The sequence below is a fragment of the Cupressus sempervirens genome, chromosome 1, assembly GCF_028749045.1.
Source record: "Cupressus sempervirens isolate cs-2001-9-10 chromosome 1, ASM2874904v1, whole genome shotgun sequence".
Classification (NCBI taxonomy): Eukaryota; Viridiplantae; Streptophyta; class Pinopsida; order Cupressales; family Cupressaceae; genus Cupressus; species Cupressus sempervirens.
In genome coordinates this window covers 361,790,150-361,808,631 of record NC_143118.1, presented here as the reverse complement: position 1 = coordinate 361,808,631, position 18,482 = coordinate 361,790,150, and the positions used below count along the sequence as shown (strand labels likewise).

Here is an 18,482-nt window from a genome sequence, read left to right as displayed (position 1 = left end):
TAGTACATTAGATATTTATTTATTACTATTATATAATTTGATATTTAACTATATTATTATTAAAATCCACCTCAAAAATGGGGGCATTACAGTGGCATTTATATGAGGATGTAATGCCACACTATTCACACATGAGCAATTGATTTAGAAATGCACCTCTTCATTCATATATGGGTTTGTGTCCAACATGGGAGTAATTCATGGGGTTTTCTTTAAATGTTGTGTGAAACATTAATTAGTCCTTCCATTTAATGGTAAATGCTAATATAATAATATGAATTAAAAGTATGTGTTGATGTTTTGAATAGGCATCAATGAAATGGATTTAATTATTATTTATGTGCTATTAACTTTTGAATGTTTTTATATTAACTTGACATGTGAATCGTGGACATTTTAGGGATTAATTATAAATCTTAGCAAATTGATAATGTTTATCTATTTATTTATTTATTTCTAACAAGTAAAATATCATATGTGTGTGTGTGTGTGTTATTGCTACTGATGTCATTACATGATAATCTTCTATACATTATATATATCTTATAGCAATTTATCTATTATTTTGGGATCATGACAATATCATAATCAACCTATATATAATATGATCATCATGATTTGAACAAGGCATCAGAGCAGGTTTGAAGAACCGATCAAAGATCAGATTTATTGGAAAATCGATATACACCTAAATTTTGAATTCTTATATCTATCAAAATGGTGAATGACATGAGACTTGAGACAAACTTGAAGGTGCTTCAAATTTTGAAGCTTGGAAACTATGAATGATACTAATACTAAGAAAGCATGAGTTATAAACAATTTGTAATGTCCCCTTTTTAGCATTCATAGCATGATGTTGTCGTTAGCCTATTTCCCCACGGTCCCGTAGGCTAACCAGGACATCAAAGGGGCTTAGAGGCCATTTGGCCTAGATAGTTTCAGTTGCAGGTCTTTCTGAGGGGTTTTGAGGCAACTTTGGGCATACTTACTATTTATAGTAAGTCATCTTGGGCATGGGTGGACATCTAGTGGCAGCGGTATGTCGATAGTAATTGTTTAAAATTGGCAAGAAGACTTGTTTATCATTGATAAGATTTGTTTTGCATTGATAAAGCTATTTTATGAAGTTAAATTTAAATAGTTAACTTTATTAATGCATAGACTATAGTTTGTGGGAAATATTTAAATTAAAAGAGTCTCTTTTATTTTATAACACGTTGGAGACATAAGTTACATAAAGGGAGTTATGTTTTATCCCACATTGAGAAAACGAAGGATGGAGCTCTTGTGAGAACACTATAAAAGAAATGGAAAAGCTTCTTTTAGAATGGTTGGAAATATCAAAGAAATTGGAGAATTTTCTGCAAGTTATGTCTCAATAGATTGAAGGACGAAATCCCTTCAAGCTGAAAATCTTGACGCCATTGAAAGATATGGTCTTGAGATTCAACAGGGTAGCAATCCGAAAAAGCAGGCGGAAAAAGCGGAATCGAAAAAGCAAGCGGAAAAAGCGGTACCGAAAAAGCAGACGGAAAAAGCGGAACCGTAAAGCAGGCCAAAAAAGCAGTTCGAAAAAGTAAAGCAGAAGGGGCAGCATTGAAGGAAAATTATTACAGCCATCTACAACCAGGTTCCTTTGTTAGTATTGTTTTTTTTAGGGTATTATAAGTTTCAGCTGTAAGTGTGCATTACACCGGCATTGTCACTTTGTAATCCATGTAAATGCCAAAGTCTTGGCCATATTTCATGAGCATTGTATTAGAAATTTGATTGCAATCAAAAGAGATAATAATTGTTGGTGTCATTTAAGCAATTCAATCTCATTATTTATCAACTAGATAGTTTGCATACTAACTGTTTGCAAAAATGTCAGTTGGTTGTAGGTGTTCTTTTCTCATGCTTAGATCATAATATATGCACTGAATACTGTCAAAATTAGGAGCACACTCATGTTAGGTCATTGTGTAGTCCATTTTGAGTCTTCTAGCACAAGTTTCTCATTGATGCAAATTGAAAAAAGTCATTTAAAGCAAGTTGAAATACTATATCAGTCATATGTCTCTTGCATGTGAATTGTTTGACAAAATTCTTTGAGCCTTCAATCAGCATCTTTGAGAGCAGATTTGAGGAGGGTTATTACAGTGGTATCAGAGCTTGCTTGCAAAGTGTTTGACGAAATGTCAAACAACTGAAGTATAAAGATTTTTGGTGTTTGAAGAAGTTATAACCTATTGGGGTTATTACAATGGTATCAGAGCTATAAGTCCTACCATCCTGTGGAGGTCTTATAGGGAATTTGGAATAGCCAGATAGAGAGAAAAATGTTTGACAAAATGAATGTCGGTCTAGATCAAGGAAAGGGAAGATTCTTACAGTTATTAGACACCTTAGCACAGGGACAGCGATCAGCAGAGCAGAGAGCACAGGAACAAAATCAGAGAATGGAGCTTATGATGCAGATGATGGCTCGTCAAATGGGGTTGAATGCTAACATGGGTGGAGGAAATAATCAGAATGGTAATAATCAAAATGGTAACAATCAGAATGGGAATAATCAGGATGGGACACATAATGGAGGTGAGCAAGTTGGGAACAATTTCGATCATGCACCCCAGCAAACTAGGACAGTGAGTTCGAGGTCCATGGTTCCCACATTTCCTCCTAAAGCTCCAGAGCAGCTCGTACCAGAGCCCCAGATCACTGATATACAGGACCAGCTGAGGAGAGATTGGGAAGCCGAAGTCCAGATTTTATTGCTGCAATTACCTTTAGGGAGTATATAGATGTGCAGATGAAGCATATGCCACATGGACATGACAGGAACCAGAGCTATGAGCTACGGAAGAAAGTAGGGAAACTTCAGTTACCATATTACGATGGCTTGGGGAAGTCTACAGAAAGAGCTTGGGTTCAAAAGCTTGACACATACTTTCAAACGAACCTTATGCCTGAGGAAGAAGCTATTAAGTATGCAGCAATTCACCTGGATGGGTTAGCACACAAGTGGTGGCATCATGGTATGGTCACTATGGGTCATGCACACATTACCTCATATGTGGAGTTTACGGAGAGATTGATTGAATGCTTTGATAGGCCTAAGGATCATACCTTCCCTATGATAGGCAGAAACTTGTATGAGGAGTTTAACAGACATGCAGATTCGATACAGGGAGACTTTAGCACATCTTTAGGTAACGGTTTATCTGCATCATCTTCACAGGCAGAAGGGGTTACAGATGTTGTGCAAGTTGAGCCAATTGCATTAGAAGGTGATATCACAGGCACACCGGATTGTGTGATTGACATAGATAGTGATTCCAGTACAGTTGGGCTGGATGAAGTTACAGCAGTTGAAGATACTGTCATGTTTGAGGATAGAACAGTTGATCAGAAAGTGAGTATCAGGCACAGTTGGATGCTTCTTCACATGAGATAGAGGCTAGTAGCTCTTTACTTGGTTTGGCAAGCCAGCTAAAGACAAGGGACAAGAATATTGTCACGACTTTATCCCATCATGATAGGATACATGGATTGATTGAGAATCACATTTGGATGATTCAACTGCAAGAGAGACAAAAAGTAGTCACAACAGGTTCTTGTGACGACTTACAGCAGATCAAGGAAGGCATGGAGGCAATGAAGTTGGCTCTCCAGGATTCTGAGAGACATGTGGACGAGCGTTGTCTTGAGGTGAGTTCAGTTCGGGAGTTAGCGCATATAGCAGGGACTCAGTTTCCTTTTACAGTCGGGTCACATGTTGATGATGATATGAGTACATCTAGCATTCACACTTCGGATTCAGAGACTGTAGACAGGTTCGTGAAGTCAATTGGTATTGTTCACATTACTCAGGCGAGAAGTTTACTTGAATTGCCAGTTGGTTTCCATTCATGGATTAGATGTTGGGATCCTTATCTTAGTACTTGGGATCGTTTTGATCGGAGATATTTATCATTCTTTGGTAGTAGTATCTGTTGCACCATCATGGACTTGATTAGTAGTTTGCCAGGTGTAGTTCTCATCCATGCCAGCAGCTTGTTTGATGCTGGAATTAGTTTTTACACACCTTTGTTGGGCATTGTTCATGTATCCAGTTGACCATTCTTGTTGGAATGGGTTGATGATCTCTCAGATATGACAAAGTTTACAGAAGAGTCCCAGGATCTGATTATTACAGATGACACCCAGGGGGATGTTGTGGACAGTTTTGAGGACTTAGTCTCCTCAACAGTTTCCTTTGATACGGAGGTTTATGTTGATGCTTCAGTCACTCTGTTTGATGATACAAGTTCAGCAGTTGGATTGCAGAATTTGGATGGCAATATTACAGACGATAGCTATTATGAGGTTACTCCTTTGGACAGTGTACCAGGGGTAGAGTATAGGAGTTTGACCAACCAGCACAATCATGTGTCTAGTCAGCTGAGAGTTAGTGAGCGAGACATTGCTATCGTTTGTGAGCATTTCGATGCTACTCGTCAGTTGTTAGCAGTTTATGGATGGGGTTCTCCTACTAGTGATGAACAAGGAGGAAATTATCTTAACTTGACGGAGATCCACTCTTTATGGGAGGCTATTCGAATTCTGAGACAGAATTATATGCAGTTGGTAGCCGACAGAGATTATCTTATGGAGTGGGGGAGTACAGCATACGAAGCATTATTGGCCAAGGAAGATGAGGTGAGTGAGCTTACTCAGCTCGAGGTGACTTCTGAGATTCTTAAGAGTACAGAGTTGGCTTTCGAGGAGTCACAGTTTCATTTGGCTAGGGTGACCATGGAGTTAGAGCGACTGCAGTCTTTACCAAATTCTGTACAATCACGGACCATGGTGTCTGGTGATCCGCGGATGTCCATGGTCGAGTTTGATAGAGGTAGTGGAGATGAGGATATATCTGTCCACGACACTACTATTGGCATATTTGGTCCATTTCCACTAGAGGCAGGTTTAACTGAGTTGGGCGCTGCAACTGAGCATTGTGATATGTTTGACTTGGAGGGCACAAAGACTAGTGATGTTGTTGTTGATTCTGCACTCTTGGCTATATCATCCTCTGACTTAGCTGATGATCAGTCACAGTTGGTCATATCACGTCTGTAGGATGAGTCTTTGACTAAGATTGGTTCTTTTTATCGGCATTATACTGAAGGATATGTTCATCCATTTGCTTTTGATCCATGTGTTGAGGAGTTGATGGCAGACAGGTTTGGACTGGGCTCTCATTTTTGCTATCTACCGTGTAATGACTATTCACCATCAGCAGTGCATGGGTGTTATGGTTATGAGACAGTGGCCGGTAATCTGCAGAGTTGTGTTAACTGCAGAAGATGTACAATGTGTGGATTCTCTGTATTTGGTGCAGTTTCATGTGGGAGTGGTCACTATTGTAGCAGAGTTGGAGTGTGCATTCCACATAACACGGTGGGTTGTGTGGATGGTGTTTATTATGTTGACAGTTTGGGTGATCTAATCTACGTGGGGTCTAATATTTTGAGAGTTTGTGCCTCGTGGGTTCCTGACTGTGGCAGTAGTGGATTTGGAGTTCAGTTGCATCGTGATTCACGATTCATTTATGGATTCCTCTTGGTTAATTTTCACAGGTTGTTGCAGGAGCCTATGTTGACTGACAGCAGTATAGTTCATGACTACATTTGGGATCCAGGTGGATTGATTGGGTTGTTGTTCGGCCATTGCTTGGGGACAAGCAATTTTGGGAAGGGCGGACTGTAATGTCCCCTTTTTAGCATTCATAGCATGATGTTGTCGTTAGCCTATTTCTCCACGGTCTCGTAGGCTAACCAGGACATCAAAGGGGCTTAGAGGCCATTTGGCCTAGATAGTTTCAGTTGCAGGTCTTTCTGAGGAGTTTTGAGGCAACTTTGGGCATACTTACTATTTATAGTAAGTCATCTTAGGCATGGGTGGACATACAGTGGCAGCAGTATGTCGATAGTAATTGTTTAAAATCGGCAAGAAGACTTGTTTATCATTGATAAGATTTGTTTTGCATTGATAAAGCTATTTTATAAAGTTAAATTTAAATATTTAACTTTATTAATGCATAGACTATAGTTTGTGGGAAATATTTAAATTAAAAGAGTCCCTTTTATTTTATAACACATTGGAGACATAAGTTACATAAAGGGAGTTATGTTTTATCCCACATTGAGAAAACGAAAGATGGAGCTCTTGTGAGAACACTATAAAAGAAATGGAAGAGCTTCTTTTAGGATGGTTGGAAATATCAAAGAAATTGGAGAATTTTCTGGAGGTTATGTCTCAATAGTTTGAAGGACGAAATCCCTTCAAGCTGAAAATCTTGACGCCATTGAAAGATATGGTCTTGAGATTCAACAGGGTAGCAGTCCGAAAAAGCAGAAATGAAAAAGCAGTCCAAAAAAGCGGAATCGAAAAAGCAAGCGGAAAAAGCGGAACCGAAAAAGCAGGCGAAAAAAGCGGAATCGAAAAAACAAGCGGAAAAAGCGGAACTGTAAAAGCAGGCCGAAAAAGTAAAGCAGAAGGGGCAGCATTGAAGGAAAATTATTACAGCCATCTACAACCAGGTTCCTTTGTTAGTATTGTTTTTTTAGGGTATTATAAGTTTCAGTTGTAAGTGTGCATTACACCAGCATTGTCATTTTGTAATCCATGTAAATGCCAAAGTCTTGGCCATATTTCATGAGCATTGTATTAGAAATTTGATTGCAATCAAAAGAGATAATAGTTGCTGGTGTCATTTAAGCAATTCAATCTCATTATTTATCAGCTAGATAGTTTGCATACCAACTGTTTGCAAAAATGTCAGTTGGCTGTAGGTGTTATTTTCTCATGCTTAGATCATAATATATGCACTGAATACTATCAAAATTAGGAGCACACTCATGTTAGGTCATTGTGTAGTCCATTTTGAGTCTTCTAGCACAAGTTTCTCATTGATGCAAATTGAAAAAAGTCATTTAAAGCAAGCTGAAATACTATATCAGTCATATGTCTCTTGCATGTGAATTGTTTGACAAAATTCTTTGAGCCTTCAATCAGCATCTTTGAGAGTAGATTTGAGGAGGGTTATTACAATGGTATCAGAGCTTGCTTGCAAAGTGTTTGACGAAATGTCAAACAACTGAAGTATAAAGATTTTTGATGTTTGAAGAAGTTATAACCTATTGGGGTTATTACACAATTGCAGAAAATCCCAAACCTAATGAGAATGACTAAAAGAGTCAATGGGAAAAAAACAACACCAGAGCAATGGAATTATTAGTTGATGAAGTAAAAGATCATCTTCTACATATTATCACAAATTTAGGCTCTGCATATGATATGTTGAAAGCCCAGGAAAACATGTTTGAGATCAACAACACTAGAAGGATTCTCACTCGTGAAAATCAACTCTCTAATATTAAAATGAATAAAGTAGAGATTGTCACCTCATACTTAATGGGGATAACAGAATTAAGAAACCAACTCTCAAAAATTGGTCACATCTATGATAGTGAAGAGTTAACAATGGTAACATTAAATGGACTCCCTATTTCATGGGAAAACTTTAGACAAGGAATAAGTGTTCATTCCGAGCTCCCCAAATTTGATCAACTAAAAGCTGACTGCATTCAAGAAAAGTGTAATCTAATAGTTAGAGGAATCAGTATGGAATAAAGACATTTCGATTCTCACCACTAATTTGAAAAGGAAAAAGGGTAAGTGCTCAAATAGTAAACAGTCGTTCAAAAAAAAAAAAGACTACTCTAAAGTACAATGTTATAGATGCGACAAATATGGGCACACTATTAAATAAAATGGATCGTTTTCTGCAAATGTACTAACCTTGTCAATTTGATTAATGTCTTCCAAATGCAGATTTGAAGACTCATAATTATGAGAGGAGACATGTCTCATGAAGAGACAGGTCTCTATAGTTAATCATCATTAGTTAATAAATAACCATATGTATAACTCATCTTTAAGCATATATGTAGTATTAATATATTAACCATATATGTAATATATTATTATATTATTATATAATAATATATATATAATATTTTATATATATATATATATATGACATTTATCTTAAGATGATTTTACCATCAACAAGGTATCTCGTGATAAAATCAATCTGGCAAAAGCTACAACCTTAACAACAAAGTCATGTCCCCATAGGGACATGACTTTGTTGTTAAGGTTGTAGGAGGGACATGACTTTGTTGTTAAGATTGTAGCTTCTACCAGAGGCCACGTAGGGTCATGTCCCTACGTGGACATAACTGATCACTATCGGTGTATAAGCAAATACAATTAGTTTGCTTCTCAATCAACAACCATGTAGTGGTAAAACAATTACATTCAGAAACCTGATAACATAATAATCTCTTCTGATTATAAGAGCCCGATTAGTTAAGTAATGTCATTTATAAATAAATAGATATATATATATATATATATATATTATTCTTATCAATAATATAAGACATAAAACAATGTTCATATTAATGATGAATACAAATTCTCAATGTAATGAATATATCACTTCGACTGATGTTATACTTCAACGCTCCCTCTTAGCAAGGGAGACGTGACAAAATTTTATAAGATATCATAATCAAGGATATCTATACCTAACATATTATTTGACATAACACTCTAAAATAGTGACTTGTCAAATAACTACAATCACAATGTTATGAACACTATCACAACATATATTATGATCTCTAATTGTCCAAAACAATATCTAGAGTAATCATAATGCTTTCGTTATCAATGACTTTTGGCGTATCCTGAACAAAACTTTCATAATAACAGGCCTATCATTTGCAAGATCGTCACCTTACAAAGATTACTTTCTATCTGTTCGTTATCATGATTTCTAGCACTCTGGGACAACAATTTAAGGAAGTTTGTCATGATAACAGGTCGACCATTTATAAGATCATCATCTTATAATGGTTACCTTTTATTTATATATGTCAGCGAAAGATCGTCACCTTTCATTACATATCATATGTGAAATAGTAACCACCATGAACCTAGTCAGAGGGTAAAGGCTTTTACCTCAATTCTCTCTCGCAGAGAGGAATGCATTACAAGGAATTTCACTGAAAACTTCTCCTCATAGAGAAGATATCATTAACAACGGATTGCACCTCAAAATTCTCCCTCTGAACATCGATGTTGGAAAGTCAGGTCCTCTAGTTACTTCCTCAGAAACTCTTTTTACTCAAGGATGCATGTGGAACTCATCACTCCCTTATGATATACGTAGGAGTAGGCCCATCAACATCATGCAGTCACCCACATGTTTTTCTAGACTCCCTCTGAATATCAATCTTCTAAACTCCTACTCCCTCTTAATGTAGAAGAATTTCATAATCTCAATCATCAAAGATGAGAGCCTTATTTTATCCATCTTGATCATCTAGATCTTTGGAGTTACTATCTACTAGCATGTGTAAAGTACCAACTTTCTTTTCCTGTCAGAACATTCTCAAACATAAAGGAAAAGATCAAGGCAAATAACCTTTATAGTATGTATAAAATTTACAAATAAGAGAGAATATAATGAGTAGATCAATGTAATACTCAAAGACAACAAATACTTATCTCCGCATGAATGGAACATCTTCCCTTTAAAGATGGTTCAAGTGAGAGTAGAACATTGTTTATCATTTACCATAGATGGTTCAATTGAAGTCACCACTTTTATATGATGTACACAAGGGGTAGGCCCATTAGGATCACATAGTTGCATGAATTACAGTCCTCTTAACTGTTACAATTTATCGATCATTGAAGATTCCATCACAACATGGTTTACTCCCTCTAAATCAATATGATCGAGCTCATCAAAGATTGACTGAATCGTATCCTCTATCTACTCCCTCTCTTTCAAGGTTGCTTGAAATGTCTATCTCATCTTGAATCTCAATCTCCCTCTTCCTTATATCTTTGAATTACTATGTCCCATGGAATGAGTATTAGCGCGAACATATACCTCACTACCTACCTTTCAACATCAGTCCTTGATGCCTCTAATACATTCGCATTATGCTTGTCAATGTTTTATGGTGAGCACTCATAATACCTCCATTCGATAACATACGTCACCACAAAGTGATGATTGGATGAGCATTCTATGGTGTCATGGTTAAGTTGGGAATGTTGGACCGATGGATTAATATGGTCTTCCTTTTACAATTTTACCTTCCATTCTCAGTATATTCTAGTAGCGAATGACTTTAGTGATTCTTTGGAATATTCGACTAAATGTTTTGAGCCATTCCTTGCCTTATTCCAAGCTCTACATTCTCATTAAGTGCTTGTGCGAACTTGATAATTTTTGTCTCCTCTCCTATGAAAGAAACAATACTATTCATATTGACAACAAAGCTTTCTCTACAAGGATGTTGATTTTTCGTGTCTTGTGAGCGATTCCAACAAGAATTTGCCCAAGCATGTTCTCAAATTCATCACACCCTATGAAATCAAATCAGCCATCCAATCTAGCACCTTTTGTTCTTCCATATTCCAAATATATATCACCAAAAGTCAACAGATGTGCTACCTCATCACATGCAGGCACATCCAAACTAACATAACAAAATCCTTGTTTCCTTCAGTCACTTTGATAATCATCTTATCCAAAGTCTCAATCGTGGTTGGACTCAAGATTGTAGCAATTCGCGTTCAACATTGATATACTCTTCATGCATCGATGCTAGCAACTCCCACAAGCTTTCCCATTTTTGAGGTGGTTTGTAAAATAAGCTAGCCACCAGATGTATGGTAAAGGATCAATTTAATAAATAGTTGCAACAATGTTTTAAAACAATGAACCTAAAGCCACCAGAATTTTTGAATCGTCTTTGCCATCTTAAATTTTAGCGATAGACTATCTTACTGTCTCTCAAATGCTTGTGTGACCTTTTATTTTAATCCTAATAGATAAAGCATTGAGTGCATATTATAATAATCGATTAGGACAAATTTTCAATTGTGTTTTATTTAAAGTGATATAGAAAATACTCTACTACTAATGTATTTGTCCTCTGGAGATTTCTGATGGGTTCTTCCTTGTTACTCCACATTTGAATTATTCTAGTGGTACTACTATCATGATAGCTAGGAAGTGGCAAATGAGACAGTCATCCTTAGCATTGGTAAAAGGAACTCTTGCATGTATAAGGATAACGACACAGGTAATACATTCATGGATTCCAAAGGGTATGATAAATCACAATTATGTACAAACATTATATCGAGTACTTAAGATGCATAAATGTCGAGCATGAATAATCCTTAAGATCATTGGTCTGAACGTTTTCACATTATTTATTCTTTGTCATGATTTGGCTATCCTCTGATTGTATCACATTTGCAGTTTGGCTCTGATACCATATTAAGTAACATGGATCGTTTTTGCAAATGAACTAACATTGCCAATTTGATTGATGTCTTCCAAATGCAGATTTGAAGACTCATAAATGAGAGGAGACATGTCTCTATAGTTAATCATCATTAGTTAATAAATAACCATATGTATAACTCATCTCTAAGCATATATGTAATATTAATATATTTTATATAATACTATATAATGTATAATATATATTATACTACATATATATATATATATATATAAAAGATATTTATCTTAAAGATGATTTACCATCAACAAGGTATCTCATGATAAAATCAATCCGACAGAAGCTACAACCTTAACAACAAAGTTATGTCCCTACATGGACATAACTAATCATCATTGGTGCATAAGTAAATACGATTAGTTTCAATCGACAATCATGAGGTGGTAAAACAATTACATTCAAGAACCCGATAACATAATAGTCTCTTTTGATTATAAGAGCCCGATTAGTTAAGTCATTTATAAATAAATAGACACACACACACACACACAAATATATATATATATTTCTTATCAATAATATAAGATATAAAACAATGTTCAAATAAATCATGAATACAAATACTCAATGTAATGAGTAGGTCACTTCGACTGATGCTATACGTCAACGCACACTACAACAAAATGTCTTGACAAACTTAAACATGAAACTTCCTTCACATGGATCAATAGTCCAAACTTGAATTCAGAGAAATTAGTATTCTAAAGAACTTCAAAATATCCATAAAAATTGTGAAATATTGGGTCAAGAGCGAGTTCATTGTTCTTTACCACCCTCATCAAACTTCTTGCAAAATAAAGATGAAACACTTCTGAGGTGAACTTGATATAGTTGTAATTATGAGAGTCTCAACTTATTTTTTTTATTTTACTTATGAAAATATTGTGTTATTTCATGACTATTTGGGCCCTGTGTACATCATGAGGAAGTGACAACTTCCAAATGATTATCACTTGTATTTGTAAGAGTTATTGGAAGGTGATGATCTTTCAATAACTTAATCTTCTATTATGATGTCTAAGCAAATCACATGATAGATGATAACTTGCATGGTGGATTTGTTGAAAATGGTAGATGTGATAGAGATCTTTTATCTCTGGAAATATGAACGTTATTACCGTTATTGTTACATTCAGCTGAAAAGGATGCTTATGTTTAAATAATAATATTAAATGTATTGACATGTATCATTCGACATGCATTGAGGCATGAATATTCGAAGAGTCATAATTAATTATAGGAATCTCAAGAGACTTCGGTTATAATGTGAAGAGTCTCTCCTATTGTTATATATTCACATCAAGCAAAGGATATTGTACACTTGAGCATTTCATTATCAAGAAAGATATTGTTTTGTTGTGTGGTTGGGTTTTTTTTTCCCTTCATTCTCGAAAGGTTTTCCCAAGATATTTTTGGTGTTTATTGGTTCACTTTTTGCTCCTTATTGCTCCTTTTTTGGGCTAAATCTTAACAGGATTAAGTTCCTTAAAAAGACCATGGCCTTCTATTGTGATGGACATCTTATGATGTCTAAGAAAATCATGATAGATGATAACTTGTATGGTGGATTAAGTTCCTTAAATAGACCATGGTCTTCTATTGTGATAGACAATTTATGATGTTTAAGAAAATCATGATAGATGATAACTTGCATGGTGGATCAAGATCCTTAAACAGACAATGACCTTCTATTGTGATGGACATCTTATGATGTTGAAGACAGATCATGATAGATTATATCTTGCATGGTGGATTTAAGCTCATTAAACAAACCATCAATGGTTCTATGGTAAGTAGTATTGAGGATACACTATCTATGGACATTTTTGAGCACTTGGTAAATATCATGTGACTTGATATTCTGAGGCCATTACTCTTGATATCATGAGATGATATCGAAAACATGGATATCTTTTGATCTAAGATATCTGTATGATTTGCCATTCTTAATATTACATTGAGGTAATATCTATTCATTGTTTATCCCAAAGTAACAAGACTCAGACCCGGGCCAGACTCAACAAGAGTAACTTGACTCCTAACTCGACTCACAGTCGCCTGTGACTCGGCAAGGTGACAAAACCTTTGAAATTTAGAGATTTTTTAGGATTTAAATAAATTCCATACACCCATTATTGAATAAAGCTTTAAAACACAATAAAATCATGAAATAAAAGGTAATTTGATCGCATACATCAATTACATAAGTATGAAGGTAAATTTTAGATGTATCAAAAAAAATTTGAAAAAAAAAATTAAAAATCAGACGAGTCAGATGAGTCAACTGAGTCAGCCGAGTCAGCCCAGCTGACCTGCCAATTCAGGGTCAGGGGTCATTTTGACCCAATTGACGTAACTCAACTCACTGACTCACGGCGAGTCTCATTACTTTGGTTTATCCTTCTTAGTTAAGAGGGAGAGTTAATGTTATAATTCAATCAGATAAAATTTTATATATATATAATTGCATAACTACAATGGCTGAATTGGCTGACGGAATATATTCTTATCAACCGATTGTTTGAAACTTCCATTGGAGGGACATGAGTCGGAATCCAAACGGGCATGACTCCACGCTGAGGTCACACTCTTATGGAAACAAGGCTCCCATCACCTTATCTATATCAGGAGTATACTCTGCATACAATCATCAAACAGAACACGTACAAACACAGTTTTTGTGCTATTTCATCTGCAGTCAACAGAAGTGGAAAACATTGAGCACAATTTTATATTTAATTTCAAATCAAAAGTCTTCAGTGTTTTTTTATAAGCAGTCATTGGGAGATTGGAATATACAGTCAGTGTCAAACTCGTCTGCAAGGAATTAACAGTTTTTGTTTCAAGTCTGCAATCAGGCTTAATATTTTATTAAAATCAAAGTCTGAACTTAGAGTTACATACTCAGCCTATATATATTCTGATCATAATGATTTTAACAGTTGCTCCACTGTATATTGCCTGTCCTCTTTACGTTTTACTGCTTAAATAAAAGGAACTTTTTGTTATGTTTTTAAATAACATGTGATGCAAGATTACACTATTCATTACTCTTCCTGATCTCCTCCTGTTTGGTATTTGAAACACAATTTTCCAGTTTCTCCAGTTTTTCCAGTTTTTGTAACCATTTTCTTCATTACCTCAATGAGTAGGTCACTTGTCGCTTTAGGACTACTACCATCCTCCTCTCCACCTCCCAACTGTTAGCAAATTTTAGTGCTTTTCTATATTCAACATCCTACTATAAGCATCTTGGCAATTTGTTTGTAAAATCTGAGAAAAGAGCGACCTATAGGGGTAAAATAGATTTCACAGGTAAACACATGACTTGGATATATCATGAAAATGTTTTGACACTTACCATAGTAGAAGCATTGACATTTATCTTTACAATTACATATATTTAGTTTTACTAAATTTATACCACTCAAGGAAAAACTGTTTAACATGGATCTCTGAGAGAATAGTTATTGTTTTGAAGGGGCAAATAAATAGCATTGGTAGTTCAGGAATGCTTACAAGATTTTTGCCTGCTCATCCAGATAGTACAAGTTCTCTTTGATAAGGAAACTGAGATGAAAACATTTTCTGCAATTGACTCCGAAAAGGTATGTGTTCCTGCTAGCACCATGTTTCAGTAGCTTTTCATTATTTTCACTTTTCTGTAATGAAAGTGTAATGTGTTAATGATCTGGACACATTTCTTTCACTTGCACAATATGAGTGATATTAACTGAAAATATGATCCCAGGTGAGTCAAATGTTTGCAGTTTTAAATATTGGCATCTTTCTTAATGGTGTTTGTCACCCAGTCTTTTAGAAGCTAACAATGGATCTCAGGAAAGTATAATGTAGGAAATTGTGTAGTTTGATCCTAGGCTTCTGATTTTAGTTTGAACCTTATTCTAACAAAATGTTTGAGATCATTTAGAGCTTGAATAGGTAGTCCCTTGCAAGAGGACTTGCCACTGACATGTGATGCAATCACTAAAAGAAAGGGCATATAAAATTTTTGATGAAGCTACTTCTTATCAAGCATAACCAACCAACCTCGTTTCCTTGCATACTACCCATAAATTTTCTCTAGGTGATTTATGGGCATAAAAGCTTAGTCAACCCATTTATCTATCAAGTGATGCCATGCAAAATTCTCCCTAGAAAATGCGAGGGACATACAAAAATAGACAAGCATGCACGGTAACAAATTCGTGATGAGCATGCCTTCCCCAACTTCTATAAATTAGGATACATCAATAAGAATTTCCAGCATAAAGTTAATGAGGGATTATTGGAACAAGAGCCTAGTAAAGTTAGCAACAAAAAATGGGAATTCACTAATTGTTTTTTGTACCATAATGGATAACCCATATCTCAGATGTCATGGCAACTTTTCAATTTGCAGGTTGGTTTGTGATCTTGGTAGTTGTAGTAGGCACATCCCAAAATGACAACAACAATGTGAATTTGGATGGTCATTGTCTTCAAACACACTTATTTGAAGATCATGTTACGTATTTTTAAAACTTGTTATCGATTGTGTAATTCTTTGATGCATTGTTGGTTATCTCAGTACAGCCAGTTCTTACATGTGTTCTATTTTTATTTTTTGGCTTTAAGGATTTTCGTCTTTAATCTAGTGTAGCATTTCAAAAAGGGCTAAATTTTGTATGTTTCTCATTGGCATACAATCTCCAAACAAGCTGTAGGCTGCCATTTTCATGCGAGTAAAAAATGAGATATGTTTCCTGAAGTTTCTGAGGCTAATCTTAACCTCGGTAATCAAAACATTTGTGCCCTTCTACAGGCTTGCCAAAAGACATTGAACACATCTTCATTTTTCAGTTTATATTAGTACATGGTAGTTGAAGTGTGCAAAAACCACGACATAAGATGATAATAATTTCAGTTCTGTAAAAATTATTCAATTAAACTTTTCTATTTATTCATTAAGATGCATAATAACAATAATATGCTTGTCATTAATGTCTTGCATTTTTAAATTACACTTATCAAAATTTGTTTAGGGCCACTATTTGTAATAAAGCTTTATTTTCTTAATTATGTTAATAATAAAATTTGGTGTTGTTTGATGTTTGTTCTTAATTTGCAGCGCTTTCCACCACCAACCTTAGAAGGTGCCAAGGAGACGACCAATAAATAATATGGAAAGAATAAAGTCACCTTTCTAATTGGGAGAATTCTAGTGTTCCAATTAAATTATTCTATCATTTTTTTTAAATATCAAAATTTTGACATGTTCTTGTAAAACCAAGAATTCATTCAGAATTCCACTATAAATGTCTCCTTGGGAATCCAATACTTTAATTACATCTCTCAACTTAACCTATTAAACACTCCAATATCGTTTGCAAGTAATACATTTTACAATACTTATAGTTCTAGATTTATTTATTTTTAAAAAATCTTTCAAGTTTTAGATTCTTGAGTAGTATATTTTATGTTATAAAGCATATTTGATCAAAAGATCATCTTTCATCGAACAATATTTTATTAGTGTTGATCTGGGGAAGGAAATGACTAAGACACACTTGGGAGATCAAGCAACATCCAATTGGAGAAATAATTGTTACCTTACTAGCATAGAGAATGTGGCTTTGATTGAGTCTTAATGGACTAATAAAGAATTATGGTCTCTTGCTTGGAGTTACTTTAAAAAGTGTCAAGAAATGTGATTCTTATTATATTCTTAGATTGAACCTAGACAAAGTCATGATTATACGAGGGTGAGAAACCTCCCTATTCTTAATAGATGCATAAACTATAAAAGATGAAAAGTGCGGGGCTTCGTGGTGGAGATCAAGAACTCATTTTTGGAATAAAATGCTAAGTCTTTGATGTAAACATGGAACACAAAATCATCCCTAGGTGGAAGGTTGTTGTTCTAATATGGGGATCAATATTTGTGTCCATGTCTAGTAGACATTATATACCAACATGCTTATATTAGTGTTGTATTAAAATAGTATATCACCTAGTTAGAGAATTTGTGGATAGTGCATAACCTCCTAGATTTAGGCATTGCAAGTTTCACAATCATTTGAGCATAAAGATTGAAAATTGAAGACATATGAGGGCAATTATTTTAACATTTGCTCACTAAATTTAATGAAGCTAGAGGTTTGGATAGCTTATTATAATATCTTGTAGATATTGGTGTTTGATTCGTTAGTCACTTATAATCAAAGAACTAATTTTTCGAAAATGTAAATTTGGTAGAATATTCTATTAGAAATTTATTATAATAATTTTACAAGCCCTTAACTTTGCTACAAAATAGATTTTAAGTTAAATGCTTTGTTAGTAGTTGCCAAATCTTCCGCTTAAGTTAATTATTGAAGGGAGAACACTACTAAGTTCTTAATTTGAGCAGTTCATTACTACTCGTTCCTTTCCCATCTTTGTGGGGAGAGTACCACTAGGCCCTTGATTTTTGGACTTGTGAAATTCGAGTAGTTCACTATTACCCACTCTTGTCCTTCCTTTGTGGGGAGAGTACCATCAAGGTCTTAATTTTGGCTTTGCCAAAATATTATCATGTCATAACTCACATTTCCCTTGATTAAGATAGTAGTTAAATTATTTGCAATTTTTTATTCATAAATATAAGATCAAGTCGCTCATTAAAATTATTCTTTACATGACCTATAAATTAAGCTCCATAACCTCCTACAATGATTAATGGCCCTTAATTCCAGCTATATTCTGCAAAATCATGTGATAAAGAAAGATAATGCATGGTCATTCACAAAATAAAAATAGTTCAATGAAAAGTAAGAAAAATATAGGAAAATTTAAAAAATCCACACTCTGATGGGTTGAAATCAATTACTAGTACGTGTTCAAAATTTTGATACCGTCCTCCAATTAAATCCAATGCCAGAGGAAGAAACTATCAAATATGCAACACCCCACCTAGATAGTGTAGCTCATGAATGGGGGTATCATGAAATGATGACCATGAGATATTACAAGATTACCTCTTATGTAAAATTTTGTTGTCTTGCATTTTGTCATTAGAAAATGCTGGTAACA

General features: G+C 34.9%; 1 protein-coding gene across 2 annotated transcripts in view; it reads left to right on the top strand.

Annotated features, from left to right (window-relative positions):
- The window catches only part of LOC149577752 (uncharacterized), a 282,798-nt gene extending 265,932 nt beyond the window's left edge, over window positions 1-16,866 (top strand). For both annotated transcript variants that reach the window (XM_089825533.1, XM_089825524.1), the window contains 2 exons: window positions 14,972-15,037; window positions 16,540-16,866. In XM_089825533.1, coding sequence (XP_089681659.1) covers window positions 14,972-15,037; window positions 16,540-16,590 — 117 coding nt within the window. In that variant the 3' untranslated portion in view covers window positions 16,591-16,866. The remainder of the gene's footprint in view (window positions 1-14,971; window positions 15,038-16,539) is intronic.
- The last annotated feature ends 1,616 nt before the right edge of the window (window positions 16,867-18,482 follow it).